At 46.9% G+C, this 21,510-nt stretch overlaps 1 protein-coding gene across 1 annotated transcript in view; it reads right to left on the bottom strand.

Moving 5' to 3' along the window:
- Window positions 1-21,510, bottom strand: part of LOC139572868 (CUB and sushi domain-containing protein 3-like) — a 1,528,140-nt gene that overhangs the window by 367,799 nt on the left and 1,138,831 nt on the right. The window contains exons 27-31 of the mRNA XM_071395690.1: window positions 21,218-21,420; window positions 20,584-20,775; window positions 12,391-12,529; window positions 9,931-10,118; window positions 9,149-9,343 (exon numbers count right to left, since the gene is read on the bottom strand). Coding sequence (XP_071251791.1) covers window positions 9,149-9,343; window positions 9,931-10,118; window positions 12,391-12,529; window positions 20,584-20,775; window positions 21,218-21,420 — 917 coding nt within the window. The remainder of the gene's footprint in view (window positions 1-9,148; window positions 9,344-9,930; window positions 10,119-12,390; window positions 12,530-20,583; window positions 20,776-21,217; window positions 21,421-21,510) is intronic.

The raw sequence follows: 21,510 nt of genomic DNA, 5'->3' as shown, positions 1-21,510 counted from the left end.
GCTGATCATGTTGTTATGGGGGGAGGTGCTCATTGTGGAAGTGGGGCTGATCATGTTGTTATGGGGGGAGGTGCTCATTGTGGAAGTGGGGCTGATCATGTTGTTGGGGGGAGGTGCTCATTGTGGAAGTGGGGCTGATCATGTTTTTGGGGGGAGGTGCTCATTGTGGAAGTGGGGCTGATCATGTTGTTGTGGGGGGAGGTGCTCATTGTGGAAGTGGGGCTGATCATGTTGTTGGGGGGAGGTGCTCATTGTGGAAGTGGGGCTGATCATGTTGTTGGGGGGAGGTGCTCATTGTGGAAGTGGGGCTGATCATGTTGTTGTGGGGGGAGGTGCTCATTGTGGAAGTGGGGCTGATCATGTTGTTATGGGGGGAGGTGCTCATTGTGGAAGTGGGGCTGATCATGTTGTTATGGGGGGGAGGTGCTCATTGTAGAAGTGGGGCTGATCATGTTGTTGTGGGGGGAGGTGCTCATTGTGGAAGTGGGGCTGATCATGTTGTTATGGGGGGAGGTGCTCATTGTGGAAGTGGGGCTGATCATGTTGTTGTGGGGGGGGGGGAGGTGCTCATTGTGGAAGTGGGGCTGATCATGTTGTTATGAGGGGGAGGTGCTCATTGTGGAAGTGGGGCTGATCATGTTGTTGGGGGGAGGTGCTCATTGTGGAAGTGGGGCTGATCATGTTGTTATGAGGGGGAGGTGCTCATTGTGGAAGTGGGGCTGATCATGTTGTTGGGGGGAGGTGCTCATTGTAGAAGTGGGGCTGATCATGTTGTTGTTGGGGGAGGTGCTCATTGTGGAAGTGGGGCTGATCATGTTGTTGGGGGGAGGTGCTCATTGTGGAAGTGGGGCTGATCATGTTGTTATGGGGGGAGGTGCTCATTGTGGAAGTGGGGCTGATCATGTTGTTATGGGGGGAGGTGCTCATTGTAGAAGTGGGGCTGATCATGTTGTTATGGGGGGAGGTGCTCATTGTGGAAGTGGGGCTGATCATGTTGTTATGGGGGGAGGTGCTCATTGTGGAAGTGGGGCTGATCATGTTGTTATGGGGGGAGGTGCTCATTGTGGAAGTGGGGCTGATCATGTTGTTGTGGGGGGAGGTGCTCATTGTGGAAGTGGGGCTGATCATGTTGTTATGAGGGGGAGGTGCTCATTGTGGAAGTGGGGCTGATCATGTTGTTGGGGGGAGGTGCTCATTGTGGAAGTGGGGCTGATCATGTTGTTATGAGGGGGAGGTGCTCATTGTGGAAGTGGGGCTGATCATGTTGTTGGGGGGAGGTGCTCATTGTAGAAGTGGGGCTGATCATGTTGTTGTTGGGGGAGGTGCTCATTGTGGAAGTGGGGCTGATCATGTTGTTATGGGGGGAGGTGCTCATTGTAGAAGTGGGGCTGATCATGTTGTTATGGGGGGAGGTGCTCATTGTGGAAGTGGGGCTGATCATGTTGTTGTGGGGGGAGGTGCTCATTGTGGAAGTGGGGCTGATCATGTTGTTATGGGGGGAGGTGCTCATTGTGGAAGTGGGGCTGATCATGTTGTTGTGGGGGGAGGTGCTCATTGTGAAAGTGGGGCTGATCATGTTGTTATGAGGGGGAGGTACTCATTGTGGAAGTGGGGCTGATCATGTTGTTGTGGGGGGAGGTGCTCATTGTGGAAGTGGGGCTGATCATGTTGTTGTCGGGGGGAGGTGCTCATTGTGGAAGTGGGGCTGATCATGTTGTTATGGGGGGAGGTGCTCATTGTAGAAGTGAGGCTGATCATGTTGTTATGGGGGGGAGGTGCTCATTGTGGAAGTGAGGCTGATCATGTTGTTATGGGGGGAGGTGCTCATTGTGGAAGTGGGGCTGATCATGTTGTTATGGGGGGGAGGTGCTCATTGTGGAAGTGGGGCTGATCATGTTGTTGGGGGGAGGTGCTCATTGTGGAAGTGGGGCTGATCATGTTGTTGGGGGGAGGTGCTCATTGTGGAAGTGGGGCTGATCATGTTGTTGTGGGGGGAGGTGCTCATTGTGGAAGTGGGGCTGATCATGTTGTTATGGGGGGAGGTGCTCATTGTGGAAGTGGGGCTGATCATGTTGTTATGGGGGGGAGGTGCTCATTGTAGAAGTGGGGCTGATCATGTTGTTGTGGGGGGAGGTGCTCATTGTGGAAGTGGGGCTGATCATGTTGTTGTGGGGGGAGGTGCTCATTGTGGAAGTGGGGCTGATCATGTTGTTATGGGGGGAGGTGCTCATTGTGGAAGTGGGGCTGATCATGTTGTTGTGGGGGGGGGGGAGGTGCTCATTGTGGAAGTGGGGCTGATCATGTTGTTATGAGGGGGAGGTGCTCATTGTGGAAGTGGGGCTGATCATGTTGTTGGGGGGAGGTGCTCATTGTGGAAGTGGGGCTGATCATGTTGTTATGAGGGGGAGGTGCTCATTGTGGAAGTGGGGCTGATCATGTTGTTGGGGGGAGGTGCTCATTGTAGAAGTGGGGCTGATCATGTTGTTGTTGGGGGAGGTGCTCATTGTGGAAGTGGGGCTGATCATGTTGTTGGGGGGAGGTGCTCATTGTGGAAGTGGGGCTGATCATGTTGTTATGGGGGGAGGTGCTCATTGTGGAAGTGGGGCTGATCATGTTGTTATGGGGGGAGGTGCTCATTGTAGAAGTGGGGCTGATCATGTTGTTGGGGGGGAGGTGCTCATTGTGGAAGTGGGGCTGATCATGTTGTTATGGGGGGGAGGTGCTCATTGTGGAAGTGGGGCTGATCATGTTGTTATGGGGGGGAGGTGCTCATTGTGGAAGTGGGGCTGATCATGTTGTTGTGGGGGGAGGTGCTCATTGTGGAAGTGGGGCTGATCGTGTTGTTGTGGGGGGAGGTGCTCATTGTGGAAGTGGGGCTGATCATGTTGTTGTGGGGGGAGGTGCTCATTGTGGAAGTGGGGCTGATCATGTTGTTGTGGGGGGGAGGTGCTCATTGTAGAAGTGGGGCTGATCATGTTGTTGTGGGGGGGGAGGTGCTCATTGTGGAAGTGGGGCTGATCATGTTGTTATGGGGGGGAGGTGCTCATTGTGGAAGTGGGGCTGATCATGTTGTTGTGGGGGGAGGTGCTCATTGTGGAAGTGGGGCTGATCATGTTGTTATGGGTGGGAGGTGCTCATTGTGGAAGTGGGGCTGATCATGTTGTTGGGGGGAGGTATTCATTGTGGAAGTGGGGCTGATCGTGTTGTTATGGGGGGGAGGTGCTCATTGTGGAAGTGGGGCTGATCATGTTGTTGGGGGGAGGTGCTCATTGTGGAAGTGGGGCTGATCATGTTGTTATGGGGGGAGGTGCTCATTGTGGAAGTGGGGCTGATCATGTTGTTGTGGGGGGAGGTGCTCATTGTGGAAGTGGGGCTGATCATGTTGTTGGGGGGGAGGTGCTCATTGTGGAAGTGGGGCTGATCATGTTGTTGGGGGGAGGTACTCATTGTGGAAGTGGGGCTGATCATGTTGTTATGGGGGGAGGTGCTCATTGTGGAAGTGGGGCTGATCATGTTGTTGGGGGGAGGTATTCATTGTGGAAGTGGGGCTGATCGTGTTGTTATGGGGGGGAGGTGCTCATTGTGGAAGTGGGGCTGATCATGTTGTTATGGGGGGAGGTGCTCATTGTGGAAGTGGGGCTGATCATGTTGTTGTGGGGGGAGGTGCTCATTGTGGAAGTGGGGCTGATCGTGTTGTTGTGGGGGGAGGTGCTCATTGTGGAAGTGGGGCTGATCATGTTGTTGGGGGGAGGTGCTCATTGTGGAAGTGGGGCTGATCATGTTGTTGGGGGGAGGTGCTCATTGTGGAAGTGGGGCTGATCATGTTGTTGTGGGGGGAGGTGCTCATTGTGGAAGTGGGGCTGATCATGTTGTTATGGGGGGAGGTGCTCATTGTGGAAGTGGGGCTGATCATGTTGTTATGGGGGGGAGGTGCTCATTGTAGAAGTGGGGCTGATCATGTTGTTGTGGGGGGAGGTGCTCATTGTGGAAGTGGGGCTGATCATGTTGTTATGGGGGGAGGTGCTCATTGTGGAAGTGGGGCTGATCATGTTGTTGTGGGGGGGGGGAGGTGCTCATTGTGGAAGTGGGGCTGATCATGTTGTTATGAGGGGGAGGTGCTCATTGTGGAAGTGGGGCTGATCATGTTGTTGGGGGGAGGTGCTCATTGTGGAAGTGGGGCTGATCATGTTGTTATGAGGGGGAGGTGCTCATTGTGGAAGTGGGGCTGATCATGTTGTTGGGGGGAGGTGCTCATTGTAGAAGTGGGGCTGATCATGTTGTTGTTGGGGGAGGTGCTCATTGTGGAAGTGGGGCTGATCATGTTGTTGGGGGAAGGTGCTCATTGTGGAAGTGGGGCTGATCATGTTGTTATGGGGGGAGGTGCTCATTGTGGAAGTGGGGCTGATCATGTTGTTATGGGGGGAGGTGCTCATTGTAGAAGTGGGGCTGATCATGTTGTTATGGGGGGAGGTGCTCATTGTGGAAGTGGGGCTGATCATGTTGTTATGGGGGGAGGTGCTCATTGTGGAAGTGGGGCTGATCATGTTGTTATGGGGGGAGGTGCTCATTGTGGAAGTGGGGCTGATCATGTTGTTGTGGGGGGAGGTGCTCATTGTGGAAGTGGGGCTGATCATGTTGTTATGAGGGGGAGGTACTCATTGTGGAAGTGGGGCTGATCATGTTGTTGTGGGGGGAGGTGCTCATTGTGGAAGTGGGGCTGAACATGTTGTTGTGGGGGGGAGGTGCTCATTGTGGAAGTGGGGCTGATCATGTTGTTATGGGGGGAGGTGCTCATTGTAGAAGTGAGGCTGATCATGTTGTTATGGGGGGGAGGTGCTCATTGTGGAAGTGAGGCTGATCATGTTGTTATGGGGGGAGGTGCTCATTGTGGAAGTGGGGCTGATCATGTTGTTATGGGGGGGAGGTGCTCATTGTGGAAGTGGGGCTGATCATGTTGTTGGGGGGAGGTGCTCATTGTGGAAGTGGGGCTGATCATGTTGTTGGGGGGAGGTGCTCATTGTGGAAGTGGGGCTGATCATGTTGTTGTGGGGGGAGGTGCTCATTGTGGAAGTGGGGCTGATCATGTTGTTATGGGGGGGAGGTGCTCATTGTAGAAGTGGGGCTGATCATGTTGTTGTGGGGGGAGGTGCTCATTGTGGAAGTGGGGCTGATCATGTTGTTGTGGGGGGAGGTGCTCATTGTGGAAGTGGGGCTGATCATGTTGTTATGGGGGGAGGTGCTCATTGTGGAAGTGGGGCTGATCATGTTGTTGTGGGGGGGGGGGAGGTGCTCATTGTGGAAGTGGGGCTGATCATGTTGTTATGAGGGGGAGGTGCTCATTGTGGAAGTGGGGCTGATCATGTTGTTGGGGGGAGGTGCTCATTGTGGAAGTGGGGCTGATCATGTTGTTATGAGGGGGAGGTGCTCATTGTGGAAGTGGGGCTGATCATGTTGTTGGGGGGAGGTGCTCATTGTAGAAGTGGGGCTGATCATGTTGTTGTTGGGGGAGGTGCTCATTGTGGAAGTGGGGCTGATCATGTTGTTGGGGGGAGGTGCTCATTGTGGAAGTGGGGCTGATCATGTTGTTATGGGGGGAGGTGCTCATTGTGGAAGTGGGGCTGATCATGTTGTTATGGGGGGAGGTGCTCATTGTAGAAGATGGGCTGATCATGTTGTTATGGGGGGAGGTGCTCATTGTGGAAGTGGGGCTGATCATGTTGTTATGGGGGGAGGTGCTCATTGTGGAAGTGGGGCTGATCATGTTGTTATGGGGGGAGGTGCTCATTGTGGAAGTGGGGCTGATCATGTTGTTGTGGGGGGAGGTGCTCATTGTGGAAGTGGGGCTGATCATGTTGTTATGAGGGGGAGGTACTCATTGTGGAAGTGGGGCTGATCATGTTGTTGTGGGGGGAGGTGCTCATTGTGGAAGTGGGGCTGATCATGTTGTTGTGGGGGGGAGGTGCTCATTGTGGAAGTGGGGCTGATCATGTTGTTATGGGGGGAGGTGCTCATTGTAGAAGTGAGGCTGATCATGTTGTTATGGGGGGGAGGTGCTCATTGTGGAAGTGAGGCTGATCATGTTGTTATGGGGGGAGGTGCTCATTGTGGAAGTGGGGCTGATCATGTTGTTATGGGGGGGAGGTGCTCATTGTGGAAGTGGGGCTGATCATGTTGTTGTGGGGGGAGGTGCTCATTGTGGAAGTGGGGCTGATCATGTTGTTGTGGGGGGAGGTGCTCATTGTGGAAGTGGGGCTGATCATGTTGTTATGGGGGGAGGTGCTCATTGTGGAAGTGGGGCTGATCATGTTGTTATGGGGGGAGGTGCTCATTGTGGAAGTGGGGCTGATCATGTTGTTGGGGGGGGGGGTGCTCATTGTGGAAGTGGGGCTGATCATGTTGTTATGGGGGGAGGTGCTCATTGTGGAAGTGGGGCTGATCATGTTGTTATGGGGGGAGGTGCTCATTGTGGAAGTGGGGCTGATCATGGTGTTGTGGGGGGAGGTGCTCATTGTGGAAGTGGGGCTGATCATGTTGTTGTGGGGGGAGGTGCTCATTGTGGAAGTGGGGCTGATCATGTTGTTATGGGGGGAGGTGCTCATTGTGGAAGTGGGGCTGATCATGTTGTTATGGGGGGAGGTGCTCATTGTGGAAGTGGGGCTGATCATGTTGTTGGGGGGGGGGGTGCTCATTGTGGAAGTGGGGCTGATCATGTTGTTATGGGGGGAGGTGCTCATTGTGGAAGTGGGGCTGATCATGTTGTTATGGGGGGAGGTGCTCATTGTGGAAGTGGGGCTGATCATGGTGTTGTGGGGGGAGGTGCTCATTGTGGAAGTGGGGCTGATCATGTTGTTATGGGGGGAGGTGCTCATTGTGGAAGTGGGGCTGATCATGTTGTTGTGGGGGGAGGTGCTCATTGTGGAAGTGGGGCTGATCATGTTGTTGTGGGGGGAGGTGCTCATTGTGGAAGTGGGGCTGATCATGTTGTTATGGGGGGAGGTGCTCATTGTGGAAGTGGGGCTGATTATGTTGTTGTGGGGGGAGGTGCTCATTGTGGAAGTGGGGCTGATCATGTTGTTGTGGGCGGAGGTGCTCATTGTGGAAGTGGGGCTGATCATGTTGTTATGGGGGGAGGTGCTCATTGTGGAAGTGGGGCTGATCATGGTGTTGTTGGGGGGAGGTGCTCATTGTGGAAGTGGGGCTGATCATGTTGTTGGGGGGGGAGGTGCTCATTGTGGAAGTGGGGCTGATCATGTTGTTGTGGGGGGAGGTGCTCATTGTGGAAGTGGGGCTGATCATGTTGTTATGGGGGGAGGTGCTCATTGTAGAAGTGGGGCTGATCATGTTGTTGTGGGGGGAGGTGCTCATTGTGGAAGTGGGGCTGATCATGTTGTTATGGGGGGGAGGTGCTCATTGTGGAAGTGGGGCTGATCATGTTGTTGTGGGGGGAGGTGCTCATTGTGGAAGTGGGGCTGATCATGTTGTTGTGGGGGGAGGTGCTCATTGTGGAAGTGGGGCTGATCATGTTGTTGTGGGGGGAGGTGCTCATTGTGGAAGTGGGGCTGATCATGTTGTTATGGGGGGAGGTACTCATTGTGGAAGTGGGGCTGATCATGTTGTTGTTGAGGGGAGGTGCTCATTGTGGAAGTGGGGCTGATCATGTTGTTGTGGGGGGAGGTGTCCATTGTGGAAGTGGGGCTGATCATGGTGTTGTGGGGGGAGGTGCTCATTGTGGAAGTGGGGCTGATCATGTTGTTATGGGGGGAGGTGCTCATTGTGGAAGTGGGGCTGATCATGTTGTTATGGGGGGAGGTGCTCATTGTAGAAGTGGGGCTGATCATGTTGTTATGGGGGGGAGGTGCTCATTGTAGAAGTGGGGCTGATCATGTTGTTATGGGGGGAGGTGCTCATTGTGGAAGTGGGGCTGATCATGTTGTTGTGGGGGGAGGTTCTCATTGTGGAAGTGGGGCTGATCATGTTGTTATGGGGGGAGGTGCTCATTGTAGAAGTGGGGCTGATCATGTTGTTGTGGGGGGAGGTGCTCATTGTGGAAGTGGGGCTGATCATGTTGTTATGGGGGGGGAGGTGCTCATTGTGGAAGTGGGGCTGATCATGTTGTTGTGGGGGGAGGTGCTCATTGTGGAAGTGGGGCTGATCATGTTGTTGTGGGGGGAGGTGCTCATTGTGGAAGTGGGGCTGATCATGTTGTTGTGGGGGGAGGTGCTCATTGTAGAAGTGGGGCTGATCATGTTGTTGTGGGGAGGTGCTCATTGTGGAAGTGGGGCTGATCATGTTGTTATGGGGGGAGGTACTCATTGTGGAAGTGGGGCTGATCATGTTGTTGTTGAGGGGAGGTGCTCATTGTGGAAGTGGGGCTGATCATGTTGTTGTGGGGGGAGGTGCCCATTGTGGAAGTGGGGCTGATCATGTTGTTATGGGGGGAGGTGCTCATTGTGGAAGTGGGGCTGATCATGTTGTTGTGGGGGGAGGTGCTCATTGTGGAAGTGGGGCTGATCATATTGTTATGGGGGGAGGTGCTCATTGTGGAAGTGGGGCTGATCATATTGTTATGGGGGGAGGTGCTCATTGTGGAAGTGGGGCTGATCATTGGACGGCTACATGGAGCAGGCCTTTGCAGAGAAGCTGCTTAAATACCAGTACCCTCGTGGCACGCTGGGACAGCCTCGGGTGGAGATGCAAGCTGTTGGCTCTGATATTTGGCAGGCTCGGGTGGAGGTGCAAGCTGTTGGCTCTGAAATTTGGCAGTCTTGGCCACGTACACCTGCGTGCAGTGCGTGTAGTCCAGATTGAGGGCCTGATAAAAAGTAGGGCAAAGCAATTGGCTAGGTACTGCTCCGTTTCAGCTGTCGTGGGCAGCCTGGCTGTTCGGAGAAGGAGGTGCTTTCTGTACCCTTGAGTGCCGTGCAAACAGGCTCCTTTGAAATGTTCGGATCCTTTTTCTGTCAATTTGATTGGTTGATTCATATAAAGTATATAAAATGTGTGTGTGTGTGTGTGTGTGTATGTATGTGTGTGTATGTGTGTATGTGTATGTGTGTGTGTGTGTATATGTGTGTGTGTGTGTGTGTGTTTTGTGTGTGTTTGTGTGTGTGTGTGTGTCTGTGTGTGTGTTGTGTGTCTGTTGCCTCACCTTGACAGCTGGGCCTGGCTCGGTCCCACTCGGGCCTCTTGCTGTTTCCCATCATACAGGTCAGTGTGGAGTGTCCTTGTAACAGATAGCCCGCCTCACAGCCGAACGTCACCGTGGAGCCCAGCTTGTAGTCATTCCCGAGGCGCGTTCCGTTCATCACGTTCCCCGGATCAAAGCAAGCCTCCCGCAGTTTAGCTGTCGTTGGAAATATACATTTATTTGTTTGTTATTGTTCTAAATAAGACAAATGATGTGACGACATTCGAAGGTTGTTTGAGCGGTTGAATAATCTAGTGAACGTTTCGATCACAAAGTCTTTTTTAAAGACTTACAGTATATAAGGTACAACATTATATTGTGTTAGAAACACTTATTAAACAAACACACAAAACAAACTGGAACAAACTTGTCAGGACGTCCTTTGCTACGTTTGTAAAAAACTTGGTCGATAGCACAAAAAATATAACGGGGAAAAAAACATCACAAAACAAACACTTTGGAAAGTTGGACAAAAGATCGTCCTCGTACGAATATAAACTTGGTTCCCTGAAGGAAGGGGGGCGAGCCAAAACACACAGCTACAGGGGGGGGGGGGGGGGGACACTCTCACTTGGTCATGGGAGTGAATAAGTGTCAAATGAATCGACAGAAAGGGAACCAACTCGGCGAAAAGAGTCCTCTGCTGCATTTGTAACTTTCACAAAAACATTAAAACAAAGAGAAATTACAATAAATACAAATACAAATTACAAGTTGCGTAAACACGCCCCTTTACGCCTCACCTTTGAACTCCAGATGGAAGCCTTGGTAGCTCACTGAGCCGTCGCTACGGAAGGCTAGGTGCATAAAGTTAGAGACGCTCTCGATCTTCTCTGGAAGCTTGCTATCCTGGAAACTACCAATCAGGTGACTGTTGCTGTCTGGTCCGTCGTAGATATACAGGAAGTCGTAGTTGGGCTCGATACTGAAACTGTAGAAGGAAAATAAAACGACTATTTCAGGAAAATTAACAGGGAACAACGGTTATTTTCTTAAATAACATTTAAATAAAAAACGGTTATTTCAGAAAATTAACAATAAAAAGGTTGTTACACGATATCAACAAGAAAAGGGTAATTTCATAAAAGTTTAAATGTGGGGACGTACTGAACGAGAGCTTTCTAACACCTTGTGGTTTCAATAGTTTGTATTTCATCAGTGTTGAAATGTGTGACGCACTGTACAAGAGCCTTTCAATATACACTGGCGTTCTGATTTGAGAGTCTGAGACGCATTAGTAAGACTTCTTCTTGCATCTCAGACACAGATAGAATGATGAACGGAAGAACTCCCTGGAGAGGTCTGGTGTGAGAGAGAGAGAGAGAGAGAGAGAGAGAGAGAGAGAGAGAGAGAGAGAGAGAGAGAGAGAGAGAGAGAGAGAGAGAGAGAGAGAGAGAGAGAGAGAGAGAGAGAGAGAGAGAGAGAGAGGGAGAGAAATGGTGAGAGAGAGAGAGAGAGAAATGGTGAGAGAGAGAGAGAGAGAGAGAGAGAGAGAGAGAGAAATGGTGAGAGAGAGAGAGAGAGAGAGAGATTGAGAGAGAGGGAGAGATTGAGAGAGGGAGAGAGATTGAGAGAAAGAGAGAGAGACAGAGAGAAAGAGGGAGGAAAGAGAGAGAGAGGGAGGAAGAGAGAGAGAGAGAGAGAGAAAGAGTGAGAGAGAGAGAAAGAGTGAGTGCGAGAGAGAGAGAAAGAGTGAGTGTGAGAGAGAGAGAAAGAGAGAGAGAGAAAGAGAGAGAGAGAAAGGGTGAGAGAGAGAGAGAGAGAGAGAGAGGAATTAGACCTGCTCCCAGATGGCCCTGCTAATGTAGTGTGAAGCAGGCTTTCATATTGTTCTATTGCTGTATATCAAATCACGTTTCTCACTGAGAGAGAAAGTCTATTATTTCTAAAATAGTGAGTTTGGCTTATGACAAAAATGGTAATAGCTTTGGGATAATTAAATCAAGACAACACCGATTTCAAATCATAACTTCTTCCTCTTCTTCAGTGTTCCCGTGAGGTTGTGTGTATTTCCTGTTGACTATTAGCAAGATCTTGCTGGACAAAACTTTTCCATTTCAAAAACTATGATAAAGACCTTTTTCAAAATAATAGTTTTCAGACAGTGGCTTCCAATTACGCCGTCCAGAGCCCCAATAGAACGAGCAAGACATCAGCTCCATGAAAGGAAGAAACCTTGAGAGGAACCAGACTCCAGATACCAGTAGAGAGGAACACCACACCACAGTAACATCGGCTGTCAAATGTAACTTTATTCTCCTGATGACTCTACATGTTGAATCACCCACAGTTCATCAACACCCAGCAGGCCACCGCTAACACACCGCTAACACACTGCAGACACCCTCTGCTCTCAGCTGTTCGTCTTTCTGGTGTGTTTCAGTACAGAAGATTACCTGAATGGAATCGTTCGTTCATTCGTTCATTCATTCATTCATTCATTCATTTCTTCATTCATTCATTAATTCGTTCATTAATGAATTAATTCATTCTTTCTGTGATAAGGTGCGTCTCGGTGAGAGGTGTAGGAGTCAGGCGCAGGAGAGCAGGGATTTCTGAGAAGCGTGTTTAATATATAATATTATATATATAGTCCACCAATACAAAATTGGCACAGACGAAAATCCAAAACTACGCTCTCGAAGGAACAGAAACTCGTGCCAACACACGGAGGAACAACCACAGTTCCGACACTACATACAAGTGCCTAAAATGTGAAAACAATACAGAAACTCGTGCCAACACACTGAGGAACAAACTCAGTCCCGTAACTTAACTACACGTGCGTAATAACGAAAACAAGAAACATCAAAGATAATTGAGCGCAAATACACACAAACTTAATCCCGCACGAAATAAGGCAGGTAACAGGTGCCCTATATACACACAGAAATAAACGCAATTGAAACCAGGTGTGAAAAGGAACACAGACAAAACAACCAGAAAAGGAAAAAGGGATCGGTGGCGGCTAGTAAACCGGCGACGCCGAGCGCCGCCTGAACAGGGAGAGGAGTTATCTTCGGTAGAAGTCGTGACACTTTCATTTCTTCATTCATTAATTAATTAATTCATTCGTTCATTCATTCATTCCTTCATTCATTTGTTCATTCATTAATTCATTTGTTCCTTCATTCCTTCATTAATTAATTCATTTGTTCATTCATTTGTTCATTCATGAATTAATTAATTCATTCATTCCTTACCTGATAAAAGCCAGCGATATGACGTAGTCTGAGTGGACAGCGATCAGCCAATCACAGTCTTTGCTGTGCGGGTAGGGGAGGGGGAAGTTGGGGGAGAGGATGAATCCTGATGATCCTGTTACATTTCCCCCACAGGGAGCTGCAGAAACACACACACACACACACACACACACACACACACACACACACACACACACACACACACACACACACACACACACACACACACACACACACACACACACACACACACACACAATGTTCAAAATATACAGTACAACACAATGTAGTGGTTTTAATATGTCTTGGTTACGGTACCGTTAACCCCCGTTATCATACCGGTGGTTTTAATATGTCTTGGTCACGGTACCGTTAACCCCTTTAATCATACCGGTGGTTTTAATATGTCTTGGTTACGGTACCGTTAACCCCTTTAAACACCCCTGTTATTTGCCAGTAGTGTTTCATTAATACAGACTGACCCCTGACCCCATTAATACAGACTGACCCCTGTTATATCCCCAGTAGTGTTTCATTAATACAGACTGACCTCTGACCCCATTAATACAGACTGACCCCTGTTATATCCCCAGTAGTGTTTCATTAATACAGACTGACCTCTGACCCCATTAATACAGACTGGCCCCTGTTATATCCCCAGTAGTGTTCCATTAATACAGACTGACCCCTGACCCCAATAATACAGACTGACCCCTGTTATATCCCCAGTAGTGTTCCATTAATACAGACTGACCCCTGTTATATCCCCAGTAGTGTTCCATTAATACAGACTGACCCCTGACCACATTAATACAGACTGACTCCTGACCCCATTAATACAGACTGACCCCTGTTATATCCCCAGTAGTGTTTCATTAATACAGACTGACCTCTGACCCCATTAATACAGACTGACCCCTGTTATATCCCCAGTAGTGTTTCATTAATACAGACTGACCCCTGACCCCATTAATACAGACTGACTCCTGTTATATCCCCAGTAGTGTTTCATTAATACAGACTGACCCCTGACCCCATTAATACAGACTGACCCCTGTTATATCCCCAGTAGTGTTTCATTAATACAGACTGACCCCTGTTATATCCCCAGTAGTGTTTCATTAATACAGACTGACCCCTGACCCCATTAATACAGACTGACCCCTGACCCCATTAATACAGACTGACCCCTGACCCCATTAATACAGACTGACCCCTGACCCCATTAATACAGACTGACCCCTGACCCCATTAATACAGACTGACCCCTGTTATATCCCCAGTAGTGTTCCATTAATACAGACTGACCCCTGACCCCATTAATACAGACTGACTCCTGTTATATCCCCAGTAGTGTTTCATTAATACAGACTGACCCCTGTTATATCCCCAGTCGTGTTTCATTAATACAGACTGACCCCTGACCCCATTAATACAGACTGACCCCAGTTATATCCCCAGTAGTATTTCATTAATACAGACTGACCCCTGTTATATCCCCAGTAGTGTTTCATTAATACAGACTGACCTCTGACCCCATTAATACAGACTGACCCCTGTTATATCCCCAGTAGTGTTTCATCAATACAGACTGACCTCTGACCCCATTAATACAGACTGGCCCCTGTTATATCCCCAGTAGTGTTCCATTAATACAGACTGACCCCTGACCCCAATAATACAGACTGACCCCTGTTATATCCCCAGTAGTGTTCCATTAATACAGACTGACCCCTGTTATATCCCCAGTAGTGTTCCATTAATACAGACTGACCCCTGACCCCATTAATACAGACTGACTCCTGACCCCATTAATACAGACTGACCCCTGTTATATCCCCAGTAGTGTTTCATTAATACAGACTGACCTCTGACCCCATTAATACAGACTGACCCCTGTTATATCCCCAATAGTGTTTCATTAATACAGACTGACCCCTGACCCCATTAATACAGACTGACCCCTGTTATATCCCCAGTAGTGTTTCATTAATACAGACTGACCCCTGACCCCATTAATACAGACTGACCCCTGTTATATTCCCAGTAGTGTTTCATTAATACAGACTGACCCCTGTTATATCCCCAGTAGTGTTTCATTAATACAGACTGACCCCTGACCCCATTAATACAGACTGACCCCTGACCCCATTAATACAGACTGACCCCTGACCCCATTAATACAGACTGACCCCTGACCCCATTAATACAGACTGACCCCTGTTATATCCCCAGTAGTGTTCCATTAATACAGACTGACCCCTGACCCCATTAATACAGACTGACTCCTGTTATATCCCCAGTAGTGTTTCATTAATACAGACTGACCCCTGTTATATCCCCAGTAGTGTTTCATTAATACAGACTGACCCCTGACCCCATTAATACAGACTGACCCCTGTTATATCCCCAGTAGTGTTTCATTAATACAGACTGACCCCTGTTATATCCCCAGTAGTGTTTCATTAATACAGACTGACCCCTGACCCCATTAATACAGACTGACCCCTGTTATATCCCCAGTAGTGTTTCATTAATACAGACTGACCCCTGACCCCATTAATACAGACTGACCCCTGTTATATCCCCAGTAGTGTTTCATTAATACAGACTGACCCCTGTTATATCCCCAGTAGTGTTTCATTAATACAGACTGACCCCTGTTATATCCCCAGTAGTGTTCCATTAATACAGACTGACCCCTGACCCCATTAATACAGACTGACCCCTGTTATATCCCCAGTAGTGTTTCATTAATACAGACTGACCCCTGACCCCATTAATACAGACTGACCCCTGTTATATCCCCAGTAGTGTTTCATTAATACAGACTGACTCTTGTTATATCCCCAGTAGTGTTTCATTAATACAGACTGACCCCTGACCCCATTAATACAGACTGACCCCTGACCCCATTAATACAGACTGACTCCTGTTATATCCCCAGTAGTGTTTCATTAGCAGCAGCCTTTCTCAATCCAATCCTCGAGGGATTCACCAAAACTGGGTTGAAAAAGGACCATTTAAAGCCCCACTATTGCAGAAAGCTGCGCAGATTGAACACAGTTATATTCCTAGTAGTAACATATATATATATATATATCTTTTATCATCGATGTATTTATAGGATTTATCCTTTATTTATCCAGGAAGTCCCAGTGAGGTCAGAAGACCTCTTTTACAAGGAGGACCTGGCATTTAAAGGCTCGCTGATACAGCCTGAGGACAGAATAACTCTCGTTGCGGTGTTAAACAGAATAACCCCTCGTTCAATTCATAGGAGCCTGTCTATGAAACCTCTGCTGATGCAAACAGCACAACCAAAATTAAATTCCTTGTAGCGTTTAATGTAAAGCCCCACCAATACAGCTGGGAGGGCTGATGAACCAGTTATATTTAATATAAAGCCCCACCAATACAGCTAGGAGGGCTGATTAACCAGTTATATTTAATGTAAAGCCCCACCAATACAGCTGGGAGGGCTGATTAACCAGTTATATTTAATGTAAAGCCCCACCAATACAGCTGGGAGGGCTGATGAACCAGTTATATTAAATGTAAAGCCCCACCAATACAGCTGGGAGGGCTGATGAACCAGTTATATTTAATGTAAAGCCCCACCAATACAGCTGGGAGGGCTGATGAACCAGTTATATTTAATGTAAAGCCCCACCAATACAGCTGTGAGGGCTGATGAACCAGTTATATTTAATGTAAAGCCCCACCAATACAGCTGTGAGGGCTGATGAACCAGTTATATTTAATGTAAAGCCCCACCAATACAGCTGGGAGGGCTGATGAACCAGTTATATTTAATGTAAAGCCCCACCAATACAGCTGGGAGGGCTGATGAACCAGTTATATTAAATGTAAAGCCCCACCAATACAGCTAGGAGGGCTGATGAACCAGTTATATTTAATGTAAAGCCTCACCAATACAGCTGGGAGGGCTGATAAACCAGTTATATTTAATGTAAAGCCCCACCAATACAGCTGGGAGGGCTGATGAACCAGTTATATTTAATGTAAAGCCCCACCAATACAGCTGGGAGGGCTGATGAACCAGTTATATTTAATGTAAAGCCCCACCAATACAGCTGGGAGGGCAGATGAACCAGTTATATTTAATGTAAAGCCCCACCAATACAGCTAGGAGGGCAGATGAACCAGTTATATTTAATGTAAAGCCCCACCAATACAGCTGGGAGGGCTGATTAACCAGTTATATTTAATGTAAAGCCCCACCAATACAGCTGGGAGGGCTGATGAACCAGTTATATTTAATGTAAAGCCCCACCAATACAGCTGGGAGGGCAGATGAACCAGTTATATTTAATGTAAAGCCCCACCAATACAGCTGGGAGGGCTGATTAACCAGTTATTTTTAATGTAAAGCCCCACCAATACAGCTGGGAGGGCTGATGAACCAGTTATATTTAATGTAAAGCCCCACCAATACAGCTGGGAGGGCTGATGAACCAGTTATATTTAATGTAAAGCCCCACCAATACAGCTAGGAGGGCAGATGAACCAGTTATATTTAATGTAAAGCCCCACCAATACAGCTGGGAGGGCTGATTAACCAGTTATATTTAATGTAAAGCCCCACCAATACAGCTGGGAGGGCTGATGAACCAGTTATATGTAATGTAAAGCCCCACCAATACAGCTGGGAGGGCTGATGAACGAGTTATATTTAATGTAAAGCCCCACCAATACAGCTGGGAAAGCTGATTAACCAGTTATATTTAATGTAAAGCCCCACCAATACAGCTGGGAGGGCTGATGAACCAGTTATATTTAATGTAAAGCCCCACCAATACAGCTGGGAGGGCTGATGAACCAGTTATATTTAATGTAAAGCCCCACCAATACAGCTGGGAGGGCTGATGAACCAGTTATATTTAATGTAAAGCCCCACCAATACAGCTGGGAGGGCTGATGAACCAGTTATATTTAATGTAAAGCCCCACCAATACAGCTGGGAGGGCTGATTAACCAGTTATATTTAATGTAAAGCCCCACCAATACAGCTGGGAGGGCTGATGAACCAGTTATATTTAATTTAAAGCCCCACCAATACAGCTGGGAGGGCTGAAGAACCAGTTATATTTAATGTAAAGCCCCACCAATACAGCTGGGAGGGCTGATTAACCAGTTATATTTAATGTAAAGCCCCACCAATACAGCTGGGAGGGCTGATGAACCAGTTATATTTAATTTAAAGCCCCACCAATACAGCTAGGAGGGCTGAAGAACCAGTTATATTTAATGTAAAGCCCCACCAATACAGCTGGGAGGGCTGATGAACCGGTTATATTTAATGTAAAGCCCCACCAATACAGCTGGGAGGGCTGATGAACCAGTTATATTTAATGTAAAGCCCCACCAATACAGCTGGGAGGGCTGATGAACCAGTTATATGTAATGTAAAGCCCCACCAATACAGCTAGGAGGGCTGATGAACCAGTTATATTTAATGTAAAGCCCCACCAATACAGCTGGGAGGGCTGATGAACCAGTTATATTTAATGTAAAGTCCCACCAATACAGCTAGGAGGGCTGATGAACCAGTTATATTTAATGTAAAGCCCCACCAATACAGCTGGGAGGGCTGATGAACCAGTTATATTTAATGTAAAGTCCCACCAATACAGCTAGGAGGGCTGATGAACCAGTTATATTTAATGTAAAGCCCCACCAATACAGCTGGGAGGCTGATTAACCAGTTATATTTAATGTAAAGCCACACCAATACAGCTGGGAGGCTGATTAACCAGTTATATTTAATGTAAAGCCCCACCAATACAGCTGGGAGGGCTGATAAACCAGTTATATTTAATGTAAAGCCCCACCAATACAGCTGGGAGGGCTGATGAACCAGTTATATTTAATGTAAAGCCCCACCAATACAGCTGGGAGGGCTGAAGAACCAGTTATATTTAATGTAAAGCCCCACCAATACAGCTGGGAGGGCTGATGAACCAGTTATATTTAATGTAAAGCCCCACCAATACAGCTGGGAGGGCTGATGAACCAGTTATATTTAATGTAAAGCCCCACCAATACAGCTGGGAGTGCTGATGAACCAGTTATATTTAATGTACAGCCCCACCAATACAGCTGGGAGGGCTGATTAACCAGTTGTATTTAATGTACAGCCCCACCAATACAGCTGGGAGGGCTGATGAACCAGTTATATTTAATGTAAAGCCCCACCAATACAGCTGGGGGGCTGATTAACCAGTTATATTTAATGTAAAGCCCCACCAATACAGCTGGGAGGGCTGATGAACCAGTTATATTTAATGTAAAGTCCCACCAATACAGCTAGGAGGGCTGATGAACCAGTTATATTTAATGTAAAGCCCCACCAATACAGCTGGGAGGGCTGATGAACCAGTTATATTTAATGTAAAGCCCCACCAATACAGCTGGGAGGGCTGATTAACCAGTTATATTTAATGTACAGCCCCACCAATACAGCTGGGAGGGCAGATGAACCAGTTATATTTAATGTAAAGTCCCACCAATACAGCTAGGAGGGCTGATGAACCAGTTATATTTAATGTAAAGCCCCACCAATACAAATGGGAGGCTGATGAACCAGTTATATTTAATGTAAAGTCCCACCAATACAGCTGGGAGGGCTGATGAACCAGTTATATTTAATGTAAAGCCCCACCAATGCAGCTGGGAGGGCTGATGAACCAGTTATATTTAATGTAAAGCCCCACCAATGCAGCTGGGAGGGATGGTCTGCTAGTAGTATAGTATACTATAGTATGGTATAGTATAGTATATTATAGTACAGTACAGTATGGTATAGTATATATAAGTACAGTATAGTACAGTACAGCACAGTACGGTATAGTATAGATAAGTACAGTACAGTATAGTATAGATAAGTACAGTATAGTATAGTACAGTATAGTATAGATCAGTACAGTACAGTATAGTATAGATCCGTATAGTATAGATCAGTATAGTATAGACCAGTATAGTATGGATCCGTATAGTATAGATCAGCACAGTACAGTATAGTATAGTTTAGATCAGTATAGTGTAGATCAGTACAGTACAGTATAGTATAGATCAGTATAGTATAGTATAGATCAGTACAGTACAGTATAGTATAGATCCGTATAGTATAGATCAGTACAGTACAGTACAGTATAGATCAGTACAGTACAGTACAGTATAGTACAGTATAGTATAGATTAGTACAGCATAGTATAGATCAGTATAGTATAGATCAGTATAGTATAGTATAGATCAGTACAGTACAGTATAGTATAGATCCGTATAGTATAGATCAGTACAGTACAGTACAGTATAGATCAGTACAGTACAGTACAGTACAGTATAGTACAGTATAGTATAGATTAGTACAGCATAGTATAGATCAGTATAGTATAGATCAGTATAGTATAGTATAGATCAGTACAGTACAGTATAGTATAGATCCGTATAGTATAGATCAGTACAGTACAGTACAGTATAGATCCGTACAGTACAGTATAGTACAGATTAGTACAGTATAGTATAGATCAGTATAGTATAGATCCGTATAGTATAGATCAGTACAGTACAGTATAGATCAGTACAGTACAGTACAGTATAGTACAGTATAGTATAGATTAGTACAGTATAGTATAGATCAGTATAGTATAGATCAGTATAGTATAGATCAGTACAGTATAGTATAGATCCGTATAGTATAGATCAGTACAGTACAGTACAGTATAGATCATTACAGTATAGTACAGTATAGTACAGATTAGTACAGTATAGTATAGATTAGTACAGTATAGTATAGATCAGTATAGTATAGTATAGATCAGTATAGTATAGATCAGTATAGTATAGATTAGTACAGTATAGTATAGATTAGTACAGTATAGTATAGATCAGTATAGTATAGTATAGATCAGTATAGTATAGATCAGTATAGTATAGATCAGTATAGTATAGATCAGTACAGTATAGATCAGTATAGTATAGATTAGTACAGTATAGTATAGATCAGTATAGTATAGATTAGTATAGTATAGATTAGTACAGTATAGTATAGATCAGTATAGTATAGATCAGTATAGTATAGATCAGTATAGTATAGATCAGTACACTATAGATCAGTATAGTATAGATCAGTATAGTATAGATCAGTACAGTACAGTAGTAAATCCTCACCAATGCAGCTGGGAGGGCTGGGCTGCCAGTAGTATCTGTTGTCCACCTGGATGCAGGTGATCTTGCTCTCTCCCTGCAGCTCATATCCTGGATCACAGGAAAAGGTCACAGTATCATCTGGTTCTCTCCCCTCTCCGTTACGACTGCCGTTCATAGGCATGCCTGGATCTCTGCAGGCTGTCGCCACCGAACCTGGAGACACACAGCAGACATGACATTATACAACAGCTGAAGGACACAGAATACATGACATTATACAACAGCTGAAGGACACAGCAGACATGACATTACACAATAGCTGAAGAACACAGCAGACATATGAGACCAGTTAGCTTCCCAGTTCATATGAGACCAGTTAGCTTCCCAGTTCATATGAGACCAGTTAGCTTCCCAGTTCATATGAGACCAGTTAGCTTCCCAGTTCATATGAGACCAGTTAGCTTCCCAGTTCATATGAGACCAGTTAGCTTCCCAGTTCATATGAGACCAGTTCGCTTCCCAGTTCATATGAGACCAGTTAGCTTCCCAGTTCACATGAGACCAAATATTACAGAGTTGAAGGTAAATAGAATAAATAAATGCTGTTCTTTCTTGTCACTCAAGAAATGGACAGTTGTTTTCTTGAATCACTCACTTGAGAAGTCGATGGCGAAGCCAGACTTGGTGATGTAGAAGTCAGTCTGGAACTGAACGGTGACGACGTTGAGGGTGCTGTGTATCCCCTCGGGGAGCAGGGAGCCAGACACCTCCCTCAGAGACATCTCATTTTCTGCCGGTCCGTCCCAAACCTCCAGGATGTCGTGAGATGCCTCTGTGTCGAACGCCAGGAACTGGAGGCTTAGGGAGGATGGGATTTTAAAATCAGATTAAAAAACAAACCAGATTTTGGCCAAGACAACACCAATTTCAAATCATAAAATATTCATA

Source organism: Salvelinus alpinus, chromosome 4, assembly GCF_045679555.1.
Source record: "Salvelinus alpinus chromosome 4, SLU_Salpinus.1, whole genome shotgun sequence".
NCBI classification, from domain to species: Eukaryota; Metazoa; Chordata; class Actinopteri; order Salmoniformes; family Salmonidae; genus Salvelinus; species Salvelinus alpinus.
Note: the sequence above shows the minus strand (reverse complement) of the source record. Positions and strands in the feature narration are given on the sequence as shown.